Genomic DNA, 17,184 nt, shown 5'->3' on the forward strand with positions numbered 1-17,184 from the left:
AAAAATACCAGTTGATTCACCAGTTATTTGGGACAATTTCAAAAACAAGCACACATGGAAATAACCCAGTACATCAGATTGATGGCAACTAAAAAACATTAGACTGAGGGTGTATGTGTGTGTTTGCATGTATGTACACACAGAACATTTTTATTTAAAAACAGTGTTACTGTGCAGCTCTAATTCTTGTCCCATTTCCACTAATGCAAATCAAGAGGAATTCAATTTGACAAAATTCACTTACACTCACGGAGAAAAGGCAGAACTTAAGCCAGAAACACAATCATAGTTCCCAAAAGGCCTGTATAAAATACAATGTGCTAGAATATATTTTCCATCAGCTTCATTCATATGATTATATCAGCAGCAGTGAAATAGATCCTCACTTACAGCACGAAAGGTAAGACCTGAATTAGACTGGATAACTTTCTGAACAGCAAACCCCTATAACCTCAATCAGGTCCTGAATGGAGAGAGAGAAACAATGCCAATTCTTTCATTACCATGCTTGAAATGGTGTTTAGACCTGTACACTACTGAATATTCCTGCTGCTTTTTTCAATATTAAAATCTAGATCAAACCTGAACTTGCCACTGTATGTTTGCTGGATAGTATCTACATAATAATTAACAGACAGCAAAAAAAAAGAAAAGGAATAGAAGTTCTTTGGAAATAAAACCTGCCCTGGCATTAAGGAAGTTATTCCCAATTAACATAGGTCTGAGATACACATTTGAACCTGAGTATAACGTGCTTGCCTAAATATAAAGAATAACTGCAAGGGGGAAATAGTAACACAGCTTGTGGTTGACCAGAAAGTTACTATTCCAGCTCTTGGAAAACCATTTGCAAATGGTACAATAGTTTAAAGATTCTTGCAAAACACAAAATAGACACAAAAGCTAAATCCCTTACTGGTATGCAAAGCATGAGAAAGAAGTCAGGGAGAAACTGGTAAAGTCAAGCAAAGGAAAAGCATGGGTTGAATGTCAGGGGAAAAACCCCAATGAATGATAAGATAAAATAATGGAATAATTCCTCGGGAAGATAATATTTCCTAGGATGTTAAAACAGCCTGTGGAAAGAAAAAAGGACTACTGAGAAAATGTTCTTTTTCAAAGAAAAAAAAATTGACATTAATGTTGCAAAAGAAGGACTAAGCAAGATTTATAATCTGTTGTGTTCAGGCTTCAACTGAAAATTTAAAATACCTAGGACAGAATTCTCTGTTCTTACAGTTAGTCACACAAGTGCCCATGAGGGCTACTTTGCATGCATGTGTTACCTCAGCACAGCCCATAGAAGGAAAAAAAAACATAAAGGCAACAACGTGGAATAAGCCAAGAATGCTAAATGGAATGAAAATCCTTCATCTTCATGCATCTGCCATGCCCTGCTCACGCGCAACAGGTGTGAAATTTGAGCAAAACAGTTGTGCAGAGCACTTCCTACCCAAAAAAAACATTTGCAGGAGATTAAACTAATCTACAGAACAGAAACCTCAACTTACACAGATCACCTTAAGTTTAAAGCAACCTTTGTTGACAACAGAGTGCCAAAGGCTTCCAGACCTTCCCTTACCCTTCTAAATTCATGCCGTGGTTGTTTTGGTTTTTTTTTTTAACAAGATATTGCAGAGATGAGTGATGTGGATTTCCTCCTTTCCCCAAAACACATGCAAAGACACGTCCCCCCGTGTGGACACGCAGCGCCGGCTGCCACAGCCAACAGCGGAACGAGCTCGCACAAGCAGAGACAAACGATGCCCCAAACCTCTTACCTTGCTGGGCTGGACCCGGTGCACTGGGCTCATTCTCTCCCATTTCCAGAAACTTATAAACTCCTCCAAAAGGAGCCGAGCTGTTTTAGCAAGTGGACTTGGTTTCTGCGCGAGTTTTGACCTCCTGACTTTCAGCTGTAGCGCGGTAACTGTATACCTGACTTTCTTCTGTGAATAATTAGTGTGCTGCTTCCTGAGCTACCTGGGCTTGCCCGACCTGTTTCTCTATAAACTGACATCATATCCTTTGATCTCCTTTGATTAACATGTGCTTCGGGCAAGGCTGCTTTGTCTCCTCTTGGACTCTCCTGCTCCTTCGCTCCCCGCCCTTTCCTTTCACTTTCACACAGATAAAGCCTATCTCTGTTTCGTGGCAGGTGTTTTGGACAAAATGCCAGAGCCCGCAGAAAGTTTGCAACCGCTTTTAAAGAACCTCTGAATTTGCATGGAAAACTAAATGATAACTATCAAGCCAGTCTCTGCGATGGGAACTTCACAGTTCTCCACAATGATCTCTGCTCATGTGGTGCCCCTTGGCAAAATCTTTGCAAAGTACCCAAAACCTAAATACCCAACCCACCCTTCCCTGACTTTCCCAAGGATTACCCTCAAGGAAAATGCTTTACTTGAACAGCACTAATTTCGAAATTGTTTTGACTGCATTACAAAAAGGGTTTCTAAACAAAACAAAAGTTTGTTTTGCTTCTCTTACCCTCCCTCTCCAGCACAAGGACATTATCTTATCCAGCCACACTCCCAGTTGAGTTCCAAGAAAATATTTGCTCTTTTCTGCCACGTAAATCAAATAACAGGTGTCTGATACATTTGTGATCAATTTGTTGAACAAGTACACCTGTCTCTCTCCCTTCAAAGTTAGTTTTATTTTAACATTTACATTTGCAACTGCCGGTGACAAAAATCAAAGAGAAGACACAGCACTATTTTAAAGGAACAAACAACTGCAACTTAAAAGAGGTAATTAGCTCTCACCATGTTAATCTCCATCTGGATTACACTCAAAAGGGTCTAATCAATAGTGTTAGAAATTGTTTTAATCCAGAAGCAATGAAGTCTATTTTTAAAACTAAACTGTATTGTTTTTTTCTTCCTCCTCCCCCCGTTTTTTTAAAGTACAGAAACAGAAACACAGAGGACAAAAACATGGAAGGTAAGTTTTTCAAGATAATTCAGGCTAGGTAAAGTGTACCTTTAAAATAAAATTTCTGAAATGAACTATGCCAATTCAAACAAAAGTCTCATTTAGTAATAAGAATATCCCCCCCATAGTAACACTCCTCACACAGGCAGAAGTATTCAGAAATACTTATGTCTTGAGTTTTGCTATAGAAGGTAACTCAGTCATCCCCCAAGTCTGAACCATCTGAACAGTGAATTTCAAGAAAACTTCTCATTTGATTCACGGAAATGAAGGGGTTTACAAAATGATCATGCTTTATTCTTGCCTGATTGTTGAATTATTTGGGTTAAATTGACTGTTCCACAGTCAGAAAAGGCTCTTTACCAAGAAAGAAAGTAGAAAAATGAACTAAGGTTTGAAATTAGGCCTTTTATTATTTTATTCCTCTTAGTTTAGCTAAACTATTGCTACGTTTTCCCCCATAATCCTCAATCTCAGCTCATAAGCCAAAATTTGCAGGCAGTGGTTCCTACAATTCACCAGACCCATCCATCCTGGAATACCAATTCACTGTCAATGAACTGGAGCTGCCCTTGGCCAGCTCAGAGCCGGTGCAAGAGGAGAGACTTCAGCAGACACCTGGGGAACCTCTCCAGCTGCTTCTGAGACTTCCAGTTCCGATGCTGAACATCATCTTGAATTAATTCACCAAGTTTTCACTTGAAAGTACCAGTGAAATATTTGACTGAGCCATTCGTTTAGTGGGTGGAGGTCCTTTTCAGCTCAGTTCTAGTGCAGCTTCCCCTACTTAAGGACAGAGACTAAAAGAAGTTATTTTTGTGTGCAGAGAAATGCATAAATAAGAACTTTGCTGGCTTTGAGATTACTTCAGGAGTGACTAACCAAAGTTCTCTTTCCTGAAAGCATCCAGTAGGACAGTTAATGGGACAAGTATGCAAGAGCAGATATTAAGCCTTAATTAAAGGGTCTGACTAAATCTATTCCTGCTTTTCAACCAGGTCCCTAATAAGAAAAGAAACTGCATGATCTTCCTGAAGCTCAAAGCTGATGAAATGCAGCTAATACAGGAGAAGGAAAAATATTTGGCCACTGACCTTTCCTTATCTCAGCTCTCAAAGCCACAACAGGAAGTGGACCATTCACTACTAGTTTGATTTGGGAACAACATTTAGGTTGCCCTATCCCACCTGGGGACAGTGGAAGAGCACATACAGAAGCTCTTCCTCAACCATCAAACCTGGGGAAGTCAAAGATTTAGTGCTGAGTTTCTATATTCGAACTAACTTGAGTTGCTCTATTTTTAAAAAACATGATTAAGAAAAAAAAGTTTATTTATCAATGAAGTTTTGCAGCACAAATCAAAATATATTTGATAATTGCCTGATGAGAAAGAAACAACTAAAGCATTTCTGCCTTCTCCAAATGCAAGCTAACCATCTCTTGAAAGAGAAATCTTTAAATATCCTACAATATTTTAGTTATAATAATGCATGGGAGAAATCATAATGATTAATTTTTACCCTCAAAACTGTATTCTCTGAGATGTCCATCCCAGCCCCACCCCTTCCCTCCAAAAATAGAGCTAATTCCAAAGAAGACAGAAATCTAAGGCAACGAAAATAACTGTTCTCTTTAGCTACTGAGAACCAGCACTTTCCTTCAGGAGTAAGAGTCTGATTTTAGGCTTTTAGCACCTACAGAAGAATTTTGTAGTTTAAGTTCTAGCATTTTCTCACATCACCTTCTGTTAACTCTTAAATATTTTTAACAATTCAAGAGATAAGAGTGATAGTACCGAAAATACTCCCTCCTTTCAAATGAAGCCTAAAAGTGGGAATAGCACAAAAAGGACGAGAACTCAAGATTTTTCACACTCCCTCTTCCAACAATGACTGATGGTGAGAAATGGCTTTCTTGCTTTTATGTTCTCCTAAAACTGTTTGTTGTGCTCAGTTGTGTGCAATGATTTAAATGGAGTGCTTTCCAAAGGAGGAATCCTTAATCATCCATTAACTCTCTCCAGAAGGACCCAACTGTGAAAATGCAGAAAAAAAGGAAAAAGTGATTCTGTATATTCACTGCACAGCAAATACAACATTTCTTAAGTGTAAAGAGTGCGTTTTACAGTCAATGAACAGAAACATAATTTGATGATCACAGGGATCAGGGCTAAAAAGGGGAAAAGTTAATTATTATGCTGTGCGTGAAGTCATGCCAAACAAACCATTGCCTCATACTGCTGACATCATGGATGTCATCATCATCAGCCTGAGCTCCATGTCACTGGAAACAGAGTACTCTCCACCAAGAGTGGTAAGACTTGACAGAGAATATGAATTTTGCCACAAGTTTCCAACGGTAGCTCTGCAAAGCCAGAGAGAGCCCCTCACAACTGAGAGCCTTCAGCAAAACACCTTGAAGTGCTGGCCAAATTGCTTTCATGCCTCTCATTTCTACTCAAAAATACAGTTATTTTATAGAACTAATGCAAACAAAGTAATGTCACTGCCAGCTACCACTGTGGCTGTCAGGCTGTCATTCTTTACTGGGAATATGTTTCAAACTCCCAGACATTACTCTACATACTCTACAAAGGGAGCAGAACTACATGTTTTGGGGTTTGCTTTTTTTTTTCTTTTTCCTAAAGAATATAATTCCAACATTTCGAAAATGTGAATAAGGAGGTATACTTATTACATGTGAAATTGCACAGATAATGTAAATCATATCTAGAACTGAAATGTAAGAACTGGGAATATGCAGATTTTTTTTACACAATTTGCTAGGGTGACTCTGTGATCCAGGCTCTGTGAACACTTGCTCATTGTTAAGCAAGAGTTTTAAAGTGTATCAGAGGAAAAAAACAGCCCATAAACTTTCTTGTAGTGACTACCTGTCCAGCATCACAGGCTGACAGTTTTCACAAGAAAACAATAACAAATATTTCACCTTCAACAATGGCAGGAATGCTGGGAGAAAAGGGACAGTGCCAGTCCTGTCTGCCTTACTGAACCAGACAGGCACAGATTCTGATGTTCATGCTTTTATATTGTTGGTGCTCAGGTTTTCTTGTTGTTAGTGGTGGTTATTTGTTTGTTTTTTTAAGAGCAACACAGATATTTTATTTCTCCCATGGAAAATGGTACAGCAGAAGGCACGGCCTTATTTGGTTACCCTCCAAATTACAAGCAGTTGTTCAGCCTACAACCTCAATTAAAATAGGAGAGGGGAAGGAAAAATATTTTCTTCCACAATTAAAATGGATTAAATACAAAAGCAAGGATAATCTGTCCCAAAATCACAGTGAAATAGGTTTTCAGTGTCTGTGCAAATGATGCACTAAAAAAACCAGCGACTGAGTGCCAGCAATAGAGACCTTGCACAGACAGTGCTGAGCAGTGAGCAAAGCCCAAGAAGACCTTACTCCATCATGGATGAGATGTTCATCCCACATTCCTCTGGCTCATCTGAGTTTTATTTCCAAGTCTTGTTGTGCTAAACAGCTTTTCACCAGTTACAAAGATGTTGTGGTATAAAACTTCGTACAGATGCAAACATTGCCCCTTGGGAGATTAGTGGGAAACAAAGTGTGTTTGTTCCCATTTATTTCTAAGCACTCATCACAGCTCACTACTGAAGAGATCAGAAAAGACTCCAAAACACCACTCTGACCTGCAACTTATGGATGTGGACTGAACAGAACTAAGATTTAGGTCTTCCAGACCCAACAGAAAGTGTTTTTCCCCTTGGCCACTTTGTTGGAGGATGACTGCACAGAGGAGCAAAACTATTTTTTTCCAAAAGCACATCCAGCAAAATGACTGACATGTAGTTCAAGCTCTCCCTAATCCCTTGCTGAATGAGAAAATCACATGCCAAGGGAATTTATTAGTATGCAGAAGAAAGCAGGATTCATTATTTTTTGTTGTTTTGTTAATAACACATACATTATTTTCACAATATCTGATTTATGGGTAATTGTTCTGTCGCTCTGAGACTTCTCTGTCTAACATGATTGACAAATATAACACAATTTGTGACCTGTTTTACCTTTATGACCATAAGAAAACTCAACATTTCTCCTTCTTCACTTTCCAAGTCCTGATTTAGGAGGCTGAAACAAGACCACTTTGACAGCTTGCCCCACAGAGGTATTTTTCCCTCCACAGAAAACAGGTGCTTTGTCAAAATGTCATTTCTGAAGTTCCTCTAAATACCATTTTCTAATCAGTTGCTGCTCCTCAGTTTTCACTCCCAGAGATTTAACAACCAAACCTCAAAAAAAAAGTTAGCAAGCAAAATCAGCAATGGCCTCCTGATTCGCTTCCAGTGTTTTTAGACTTCCTATTTAATGAAAAGATACACAAGCCTGTAGAAAATAAGTAACAACTCAAGCTGACTTCAGCAGCGGAAGAATGAGTGCAGAAGCCAAAGCTACAGACACATTGCTATGAAGTTGGTTTGTAGAAGGTAGAAAAAAGAATTAGTTTCTCCTTTTTTCCCTCTAATTTGGTCTTTTTGGTATTAAACGAAATTATATTATGCAAACAAGTATAAAGGTGTGATGCATACAAGATGATACTTTATAATCTGGGCCTGGCAATGCAGTGTATACAGAATCTAGTAAAAAGAGTAATCGTTTCATTGCCTTTTGACCTATTTGACTATTTATAAAAGCAGTGGAATTCAATGAGTGCTTTTTAAAGATGCTGTTTGTTTCACTGAAAAATCTCTGCATGATTTATTTCTACCACCTCTGTTTTTGATGAATCTTGTAGTTATAATTGAAAGCAAAGGAAAAACTGCATGACAATAGTAAGCAGATTAAAAAAAGGAGAGTGAAAGAGTGAGGGAATGAAAAATGTTTGTCGGCAAGAGAGTTAATGCTATAAATGCTAACTAAGACTAAACTCCATCTTGCACAACTAAGAAGCAAATCTTACTATTCTAAGACCACATAAGGAAGCACAGAGCCAAAAAATCTGATACAGGAAATTTAAAATTGATCAGCTTTAAAAAAAAAGTCACCATTTTATCCTTACTCTTCTCTTTTAGAGAAACCACCTCTTCAAAACACCAAAATGGGTGACCTCCTGTTTGGATTTTGGCAAGATGAACACACATCTCTACATACATCTAGCACAGCTAGGAAGGGTTGTGGTTTAAGTAGGTCAGCATGCATTCCAGGCACATATGTAAGCTTTCATAACACATTTACTGTATAAAATACAGTGATTTAATATGGAGATGGATTTTCAAGCCACCAAAGACTTGAATGCTGAAGTCTCTTCTACCCCAGCAAATACAGAAGAGCCAGGAAGAATCTTATGTGTGAATCTTCAATCATTAAAGATTGTAACAACAGAAGAGCTGTAAAATATATATATGTATATATAAAGATATATATGTATGTATATGTTAGAGAGAAGCAATAACTGTGCTAACAAATTACCTCACTTTGTGGGACTGCCACATACAGCAAGACAATCATTTCATGCAATGCCATGAGTTGCAATCCATACATCCCATCAAATGCTACGAGCTGGCAAATAGCTCCCTCCTGAATCAAGCACAGCAACAAAACTGCTTTGTCACATCATCAGCCAGGCTGAACAGAGGGTCTCTGCATAGGAAGCCTGACAAATGCTTTTGATACATACACACCTATGGACAAATGAGGGGGCATATTGACAAGAAAAGCCTATAACTTGATATTCCCACACCCATTAGTTACTTTTATAGCCAGTAAACTTGCTGCCTCCTCGTGCCGGGTGTCTTCTGAAGCCGCGATAAACCATTCAGTTCACTAATCCCACAGTTTCACAGCAGAAAGCTACCCACTATTTCCTATCACATCCCAGTTTTCTGCTAGTTACAAAATGTTAATCAGCTCAGGAAGGAGCAGAGCACATGGGAACAAGACAGCTTTCTCTGCTGCTGACAGGCTGTGAGGTGAGCTCAGCCCCTCTGACCCCACAGTGCCCACGTACACAGCCAGCCCCAAGCTCAGCACACCCATCATTTGCCATCCCCTCCTCTCCAGTGAGACCCCTTCACATCACATCTGCTTACAGCCCTCTGCAGATAAAGCACATCTCGTTAGCCTGTAGTAAAGCACATTTCATTAGTTTTTAACAACAACTCTGCAAAATCAGATGGGTGGATGACGCAGCACTGGGACTGCACAAACCGAGGCCAAGGTTCTGGCCCCTCACATCTTCTCTGACAGCAGGGCACAACCATCACATCTGAGTTGTGCTTCACACTGAATAAATTCTTCTTTTTTTCCAAACTAGTTGTTAGTTTAATTATTTACTGTAAGTGACTCGCTACATAAAAGCTTTTTAGCATGGAATAACACTCTTCATTGTTGTTTCCATCTCTGAATCAGCTATGCAGTACTCCTAAAAAACAGAAGGAGCTCTATTTTTCCAGAGAGAGTAAAGGCAGCAAAATCTTATTCTTCCCAATTGAGAAGAAAAAAAAGGAAAAAAAGACAAATTATTTTTAGATTAGCACTGTTTTACATTTCTCCCCAACTCTGCAATAAAGTTTTATTTTTCCCAATTACAGTGGTGTACTCCTGCAAAACACAGCTGTTGGCTTGGTATTCACTTGTATGCAGTTATTGTACTGCTAATATATTTTCACTTTTTTTTTTAAATACAGTAGTAACAGAGGAAACAAGACCTAAAATGCATCACTCACCTGTGACCCTTTTCCCCTGCTTACACACCATGTACTTGTTTCATGTGCTTTAATCAATAAATTGTCTCCATATCTCAGATAGTATATTATGTAACACAAATAAACAGCATAAAAGCCAAAATGAAGGATGAGAAGTCAATTTTGTGCCCATAATTAAGAAAAATAATCAGAATTTCACTTTCATACAGTGCTCTTGGTACACACAAAAAAATTATAAAATCTTTTAGCTCTTGTCTGCTCTGGGTTGATCCTTCCATGACTTTCTATGTTTCAGTTCCATAAGAAATGCAAAAGCCCAACAAAAATTACCACTGTATGAGGCAGTAGAAGAAAATTAAAAACTATTGCAAAAATAAGTTGAAAATGTCAAAACTGACTGATTTTAAAGCATCATAGTTTAAGTTTCCTTAACCAATGTTTCAGTGTAATTAATGTTTTAATAGATTAGTACTGAAAGTTCATAAGACACCGCCAGGTGTTCCAAAAGAATGCTGAAAGTATTTCATATATTCCACTCACATTCCTGAAAAGATGGACAACAATTATTTTAAGTTTAAAATTATTTCATTTGGTTGTAAATAAAATAACATTTCTGGTGACACTACAAAAGTTAGTCAGGTTTTTCCAACAGCACTACATTGCACAGAGAAACTACTGTAATTTAAAAAAAAAAAATTAATGATCCCTACTCATTTTCTTGGTTCAATTACAATTATTTTTAAGGTCTTTTGCTGTCTTAGAATCTACTACAGGGGAGTAAGCAGCCAAAAATCTGGACACCTTGGACGTGAATAGAGATTCATAAATCTTAAAATTTTAATCTTTTTCCTTCATTGATACAGTAGATTAAAGCCCAACTTCCAACATGTTTCTGTAATGTCAGTGCAGTTGCAGTTCCTTCAATCATGGCAGTTACATTTGAGTTAATACAATTCTGCCCACAGACACTTACATGTGCAGATGATGGGAGAGCAATCTTGCCTACAGACCAAGGTTGCCCTTAGGAATACAAGTTACCACGAAATACAGTCGAGAGCAGTTTACCCAAACTTTCCCATGAATCATTATGAGCTACAAAACATTTCTCAATACCCTGTAGCAAATTCAGTGCTTGTAATGTAAGTATACACCATTAAAAAGATAAATAGTTAAGTCAGAAGCTACAGCTTACAACAGGAAGAATGAAGGAGAAAGACCATTCTGTTAATGACAATTGCCTCAAGGCTTTGCCTATCCAAATTGAAACATTTCAAACCTTTCACCTGATTTTCTGAGGATCTCCAGTTACAAGGAAGCAATTCCTCACAGCTGGCTGCTGCTGTCTGGCCTCTGTGTGCTTGCACAGGGACAGAGAGAGTGAAGAGACTGTGCAGATGAAAACACTGATTTATGTCTAGATTATTCAAAGTCTGATAATTACAAGGCATCCAGAAAACATAATGGATTTCTTTGCGGATTCTATCAATACATTTCCATACAAACACTCTGTATTTTGACAGCTGGTCAGTAGGTCAAGTTTCAGTACTTCACAGTAGGTCAAGTTTCAGCCTTAATAAAAGCATTGAACTCAACAATCAAAAAGGGAAGCAAGCATTTGGCAAATGAGAATTGCTCTTTCTAGTAAGAGAGAGGTGTGGGTTTTCACTTTTAAGAATTCCCAAGATTATAAAATTGCAGATGTAGACACATTAACCTCATTTTTGCCTGGTGGAAGAAACAAGCATAAAATGGTTACGTAGACCTCCTGTTCAACAGTTCAAAACAAGATCCCAACCTGTTTCCCACAGCTTTGACCTTATCATTAGGCACCAGAGTTGTTTTTGAGAGCTAAAAGGGCAAAGGAAATTACTGCCTCTGGCAATATCCAAAATACACAGCCTGCTGGACTGCACAGCCTGGGTCTGCAAGCCAGCTGCAACTTTTTCCTTAATAATTATGCCCACAGAGAAGAAAAAAAAGTTACTGGATCAATATTCACTTAATGATAGCAACCTCCATGTAGTAATGTCCATGTACTTTTCCATAAAGGTCTTCTAGAGAACACCAAACTAACACAGGCCCTCCATCATCTCCCTAAGAACCTACATACAACTCTACTGCAGCACAAAGACAGAGCTACAGCTCACACAGACACCTGTGTTCAAAATCCATTTGAATTGTTTAAGAACAACTTGTACAAGGTCAAGTCTGTCCCATTCCTCACTGTACACACTTTGTTAGCAGCCTGATATTATTTCACTAGTAAGTAGATTTGTCACTTCAGAACTGTGTTTAACCACAAAAAGGCAACCTTCTCTAGGCTGCAATTGTAACACAAACCCTAGCTCACTGTCTTTCAGCAGTAATGACAATTTTCAGAGGACTCCCAGACTAAGAAAACATGACTTTATACCTGGAACTAGGTCTAAGAGCTCAAAATTTTAGGTAAATCTCTCTAAACATGGCTGTTGTCTTGAAAGTCTGCACAGGACAGGATGCACATGTTTTCTTCCTTTAACTAAAACGCTTGATTTGCTTTCATTCTTCTTGTGTTTCTTTTTAAAAGTATGAAATACATAGAGACAAAACATGTAAGATACAAATCTAACCCATATTGAGAATAAAGTATGCAAACTGCATAAGTCAGCCTCCATGAGCTCAAGAGATGAGCCAATGTCAACTCCTATGTAGTGACAAGGGACCTCAGCCCATCCTCCCCCGTTGCCAGGCAACCATTCCTGTATCCTTGGCTGTATTCATCAGCCATTAAGCACCATCAAGCTCCCTTTCTTTCCTCCCTCACACAGGCTCCCACTCTCATAGATGTAGGAAGGGGAGGGGGAAGTTAAACAAGATGACTTTCTTTCCCAGCAGAAGCAACGTTCTGAGTTTTAACAGCTAATAGATTTTAGCCAATTCACACAATTCAGATAATTGTTTTGTAGTGAAAGATACAGCATGACTGTAAGGTGCAGTTCAAATAGGAACAGGGCTCTGTTAAAAGTCGGCATTAATGGAAATCTTCTGGAATGTCTATTATTAGACAGCGATGATCTCACGCCAGCAGTACTAAAGTGCCCTTTGAGTTTGTAAAAAATAAAGCAAGAGATGACAGCTTTTTAACTCCATAAGAATGGCATTCAACATGAGGAAATGCTATTCTAAACCTTGTCAAGATAAATAAAAAGCAGCTGATCTCAGAAGCAGAAATGTGTTATCTTCAATTTATTCCATGGAAACAAAGCAGCACCTCAACCACTGGAGGTGCCAATCCACTGCCCCTAATACCCCATTCCTGCAGCACAAGTCTCCCTGGCCACCCATGCTCAAGCCACAAGGTAACTTCCACTTGCAGGCACTAGCAGGGAAGTCCTGCAGCCATAAAGGGAGCTGGGCAATGCAAGTGAAGATGAAGATCCTCCCCCTCCCAGCCCCAGGTTAACTTGAGTCAGAGCAGCTCTTATCCAGCTCCTCACATGGCACCCAAGGGGAAGGGGCAGGGCCGTGGGGGAGGACAGAGGGGAAGATACAGCTCCTTCAGCCAAAGTTCATTCTTGTATCACATTAATGGTGCCATCAAACAACTCTGTAATACATCCTTGCTATTTCAGTCATCTGTCTAGTTCTCATGAGACTGAAATTTCATAGAACTCCTCAAGTGAAGAAAAATATTAACACATTAAAAAACTTACTTCAAAGCTCTGAAATAACACCAAATATTGCAAACCCCGCAATTCTACAATAGGGAAATCCAAGATTCCCAGAGGTCTCACTTAAACATACAATTAGAAAAGCTGATTTGTCTCTCTCTTTTTATTTTTGAGACCACCATATGAACATGTTTTCATATCTGTTAACCATCAATGGAGAAGGACCTTGATTAGAGATTATTAGGACAAGGATCATGCACAAGGCCGGAAAACATAAGGATGTATGTAAGGACAAAGAAAAGGCTAAAAGAGCTTAAACTGCTATTTAAGTGGAAGCTCAGGTGTGATTAACTAGCAGTCAAAACAACTACACCAGGATCAGAAATGTCATAGCATAAGGTTGTGCAGGTAAGCAGGAAAAAAGAGCTATTTTCAATGCTTCCAGCTGATTCAGACAAATTGAAGAAATAAACAGGGCAAATGTTTTCCAACAGTGTTAACTGTTGGGCAATTTTCCAAGAACCATGAAAACTTTTCCATCACCGGAATCTCGAGGACTAGAGTCTTTTGCTGTAAGTACAAAGCACATGCAATGTAAAGAAACAACTCTGATGTCAATAAACTTGATCATAGAGATGATTTTACAGCACAGAAGGAAACATCCTGACTACCACTGGATGCTCTTTACAGCACAGAAGCATTTTTACAGACTCATGTTTCACAAATTTTTCCTCTGGTTGTGTCCACACAGGTCAAAATTGATGATTCTCTTCTCATTTAGAGACAAACTTCTGTAATTTGCACCCAAAATATATAGCACAAGAAAAAGGATTTTATGTAGCCCCCCTTTTAAATTTTATTTTATAATTAGTTTAGTATAATAAGTATACTCATGCCTGTTTGCTAATTAGACAAATGCAATACTGATCAATCTCTACAGTGCATCAATATCATGACAGGAATTTAGAGGAGTTCAGTATTTGCTAAGGATAAGACATTCTGGTCATCTGCAAGTCCTTGGGTGTTTTCCAAGTGTCTCAAATTTTAAGTTTTAATACACACTTGTCTGGAGTCTTACTACAGTAACATGTGCATTTAAATACTGTTTAGATCAGTAAAATATTATTTAAATAATTTCACAGTCCTCAATGAAAACTTCCAATTCTCAAAAAGTCCTTAGAAGAGGACCATAATTCCCATCCTAAAGGGAATACAACCAAGCCCATGATACAGTGTCAGAACAAAATATAAAACAAAACAAGTCTTCTCCAGCTGTGGGTTGCTGTGAGCACTCCTTTTGGAAGTATTACAAACAGCTTTACTTTGGTCTCCTTTTAACAGTAAAACTGTTGAATCTGATTTGCTTCTACAAGCACTTAATGCTTAAGGGCAAATCCTGGGCCTTTAAACCAAACACAGAACTGAACATATTTTTACAGTGAATATTTCAAAATTATTGTGCTCCTGGAACTTGGTCCTATGGCACATGCCAGCATCACAACCCTACTACTGGGATATGAAGTAGCATATGGTCCCTATTATGTCTAACAATATTGGTTAAATTTGAAGAAAGCTTTGCTTGAAAATAACGCTTTTTGAGTGCAGAAATCTCACTGGTGCCTTCATCCACAGACACAGCAGGGTAAGTGGAGCCAAAAAGTTTCAAACACTGAAAATTACCCGTTCTGAGTGATTTCACTGAGCGAACAAGAGATGCTAAACAGTCAAACAGGGTATGGCCATGACAAAGGACTACTCACAAGTAACTGTTCACAAAATTATGAAAATAATTCTTTTCTGCAATGATTTCACAAACAAAACCAGCTTGCCACATCTTACCATGAAACACAGTAAGTTAAACAATTCTGGAGGGGAAAGACTAAAAATATGCAGTGTTAGAGGATACCTTTTCCATATACATGAGAAATCAAAGCATATACATATATAATGAAAGCTGTAGACTGTTGAAAATTAGTCTCTGGTTTGGGTCTTACTTTCCTACAGCTATTTAATTACCCCTTCATCATTTTCACTGCCTTGCTCTCTATACCAGGAGTATGGTACCGTGGAAGTAAAATTAGGAAGAACAAAATTGTGAATTCCCATTCTAGCAATTTTGTTTGCAACTGAGCTCTCAACATACAGAAGCGGAGTTGCAACCTGATTTTCAATTATTTATACTTTGTTGCCTTTGTAATTTCATATTTTCCATTCAATTAGAATGATCTCTCCTTCATATGCATATTCAATTTTTAGACAAAACCAGATGCTTGCCAAGGCAGTGTGTAAGACACATAAGTGTTCATGCCACTGACTGTCATTTTGTTTAATTACTGAAGCCTAACCCAAATTTCTGGCTCATGTTTGCACTTTATTTTGACTAAATTTTAAGTTTTGCAACTTAACTCCTTAAAATACTTTCTTTCTTTGCTCTGAGAACATAGTATCCTCGCATTTCTTTCAAGCTCAATAACATCTGTGATAAGAAAAGTCAGAAGAGGTGTTTGATACATTTTTTTTTCATTTACCTTAAAGCCAAGATGGGATCAGCTTTGTAGAGACTTTGTCATGAAGGCATATTTTCAGTCTGGCCTCTACACAAATTCTCTGCAAGAGAGCAACACATCACACTTTGTAATACAACTCACTGAAAGAGAAAAATAACCATTTTCAATTATATAACTGGTAAATATAAATAGAAGATTCATTTTCCTGACACAGCAGCAAAGCAGAACATATATTTAAACACGATGGTCCTTATGAAGTATTTTTCTTATTTAAAGAAGCAAAATGACTGCCTAAAATGTTAAAATCAATGTCCTTGCAACCAGCAAGGTCTGCTTCATGAAGCAGCACATTCCTATTCAGGGAACCTGTGGTGGCTCTTCTACAAAACACTGTACAATAAACCATTGCCTTGGCTATCCATCATTAAACTGGAAGTGTTCTTATTACATAAAAAAAAAATTTGATATTCTGATAATTTCAAATTTACATCTATTTCCCACCAGCAATCTCATTATCATCCAAATAAATCTCCCTTCTTCTTTTAATGAAATTCAGAAGGTACCAATGTGTTCCTTCCCCAAGCAAAACAAGGTAGCTCAGTACACATTTAAGCATTCTCTGTGTATATCACTGAAACTCAGTACCAATCAAAGCTTATTATAAAGATTCCACAGATAACTCCACTAATAAGCTTCTACTGTTGCACTGAATAAATTATTAAAAAAAAAAAAGGAAGAAAGGATCCACAGTAATCAAGTTTTGTCATAACTTTCTGTAAACACAACCATACCTGGCCAGTAAAGAAGTAATATTAAAAAAAATAAATAAATAAAAAATAGAGAAATGCACTGTGACTGGTGTGACTGTTTAAGAAAAGACTGGATGTGGCACTCAGTGTCATGGCCTAGTTCACATGGTGGTGTTTGGTTATAGGATGGACTTGATGAGCTCAGAGGTCTTTTCCAACCTAACTGATTCTGTGATTTCCTGACTTCTTTTCAACATCCAGAATGCAGAACCCACTGAGCTCCTCCAACACTCCTTTTGTAGGACCACATCCAGGACTAATCCAAATAAACAAATAATGCACTGAACTAGCAGGAGTGCAGTTTCCATCTCCCAGACACCTGGTTTTAACATACATTTTACTGATCCATCATAAGGGCTGTAGCACCCATGTTGCAACAAACTTCCTCTTGTGCAGGTAAGAAGGTGGGAAAGAGTGGTTGGGAGATGGAAAGGGTTTGGGTGAGAGATGAACTTTTCCTAGGTATGCATTCAAAGGTCTGACCAAAGTTCACCTTGAATTAATGGGTGAAATAAAAGCCATAAATGAAAGATTTTTAAAGATATTCCTGAATTTTCCATCTGGAGATAAATTATCTTAAAACAAAAAAAA

General features: G+C 38.1%; 1 protein-coding gene across 8 annotated transcripts in view; it reads right to left on the reverse strand.

The window, feature by feature from the left end:
• Positions 1 to 17,184, reverse strand: part of NAALADL2 (N-acetylated alpha-linked acidic dipeptidase like 2) — a 457,652-nt gene that overhangs the window by 320,484 nt on the left and 119,984 nt on the right. For 5 of the 8 annotated variants that reach the window (XM_027685645.1, XM_027685646.1, XM_027685647.1 and 2 more), the window contains one exon: positions 15,806 to 15,884. The exons of 1 other annotated variant lie outside the window; for it this stretch is intronic. Coding sequence is in view for 2 of the 7 variants with exons in the window: in XM_027685652.1 (XP_027541453.1) it covers positions 1,782 to 1,824 (43 nt within the window). In the remaining 5 variants the exon portion in view is untranslated. Of the gene's footprint in view, positions 1 to 1,781; positions 1,969 to 15,805; positions 15,885 to 17,184 lie in introns of those variants that run through there. 2 more of the 8 variants (XM_027685652.1, XM_027685643.1) reach the window with 2 other exon arrangements.

Source organism: Neopelma chrysocephalum, unplaced genomic scaffold (assembly GCF_003984885.1).
Source record: "Neopelma chrysocephalum unplaced genomic scaffold, ASM398488v2 Primary Assembly neopelma1_69, whole genome shotgun sequence".
NCBI classification, from domain to species: domain Eukaryota; kingdom Metazoa; phylum Chordata; class Aves; order Passeriformes; family Pipridae; genus Neopelma; species Neopelma chrysocephalum.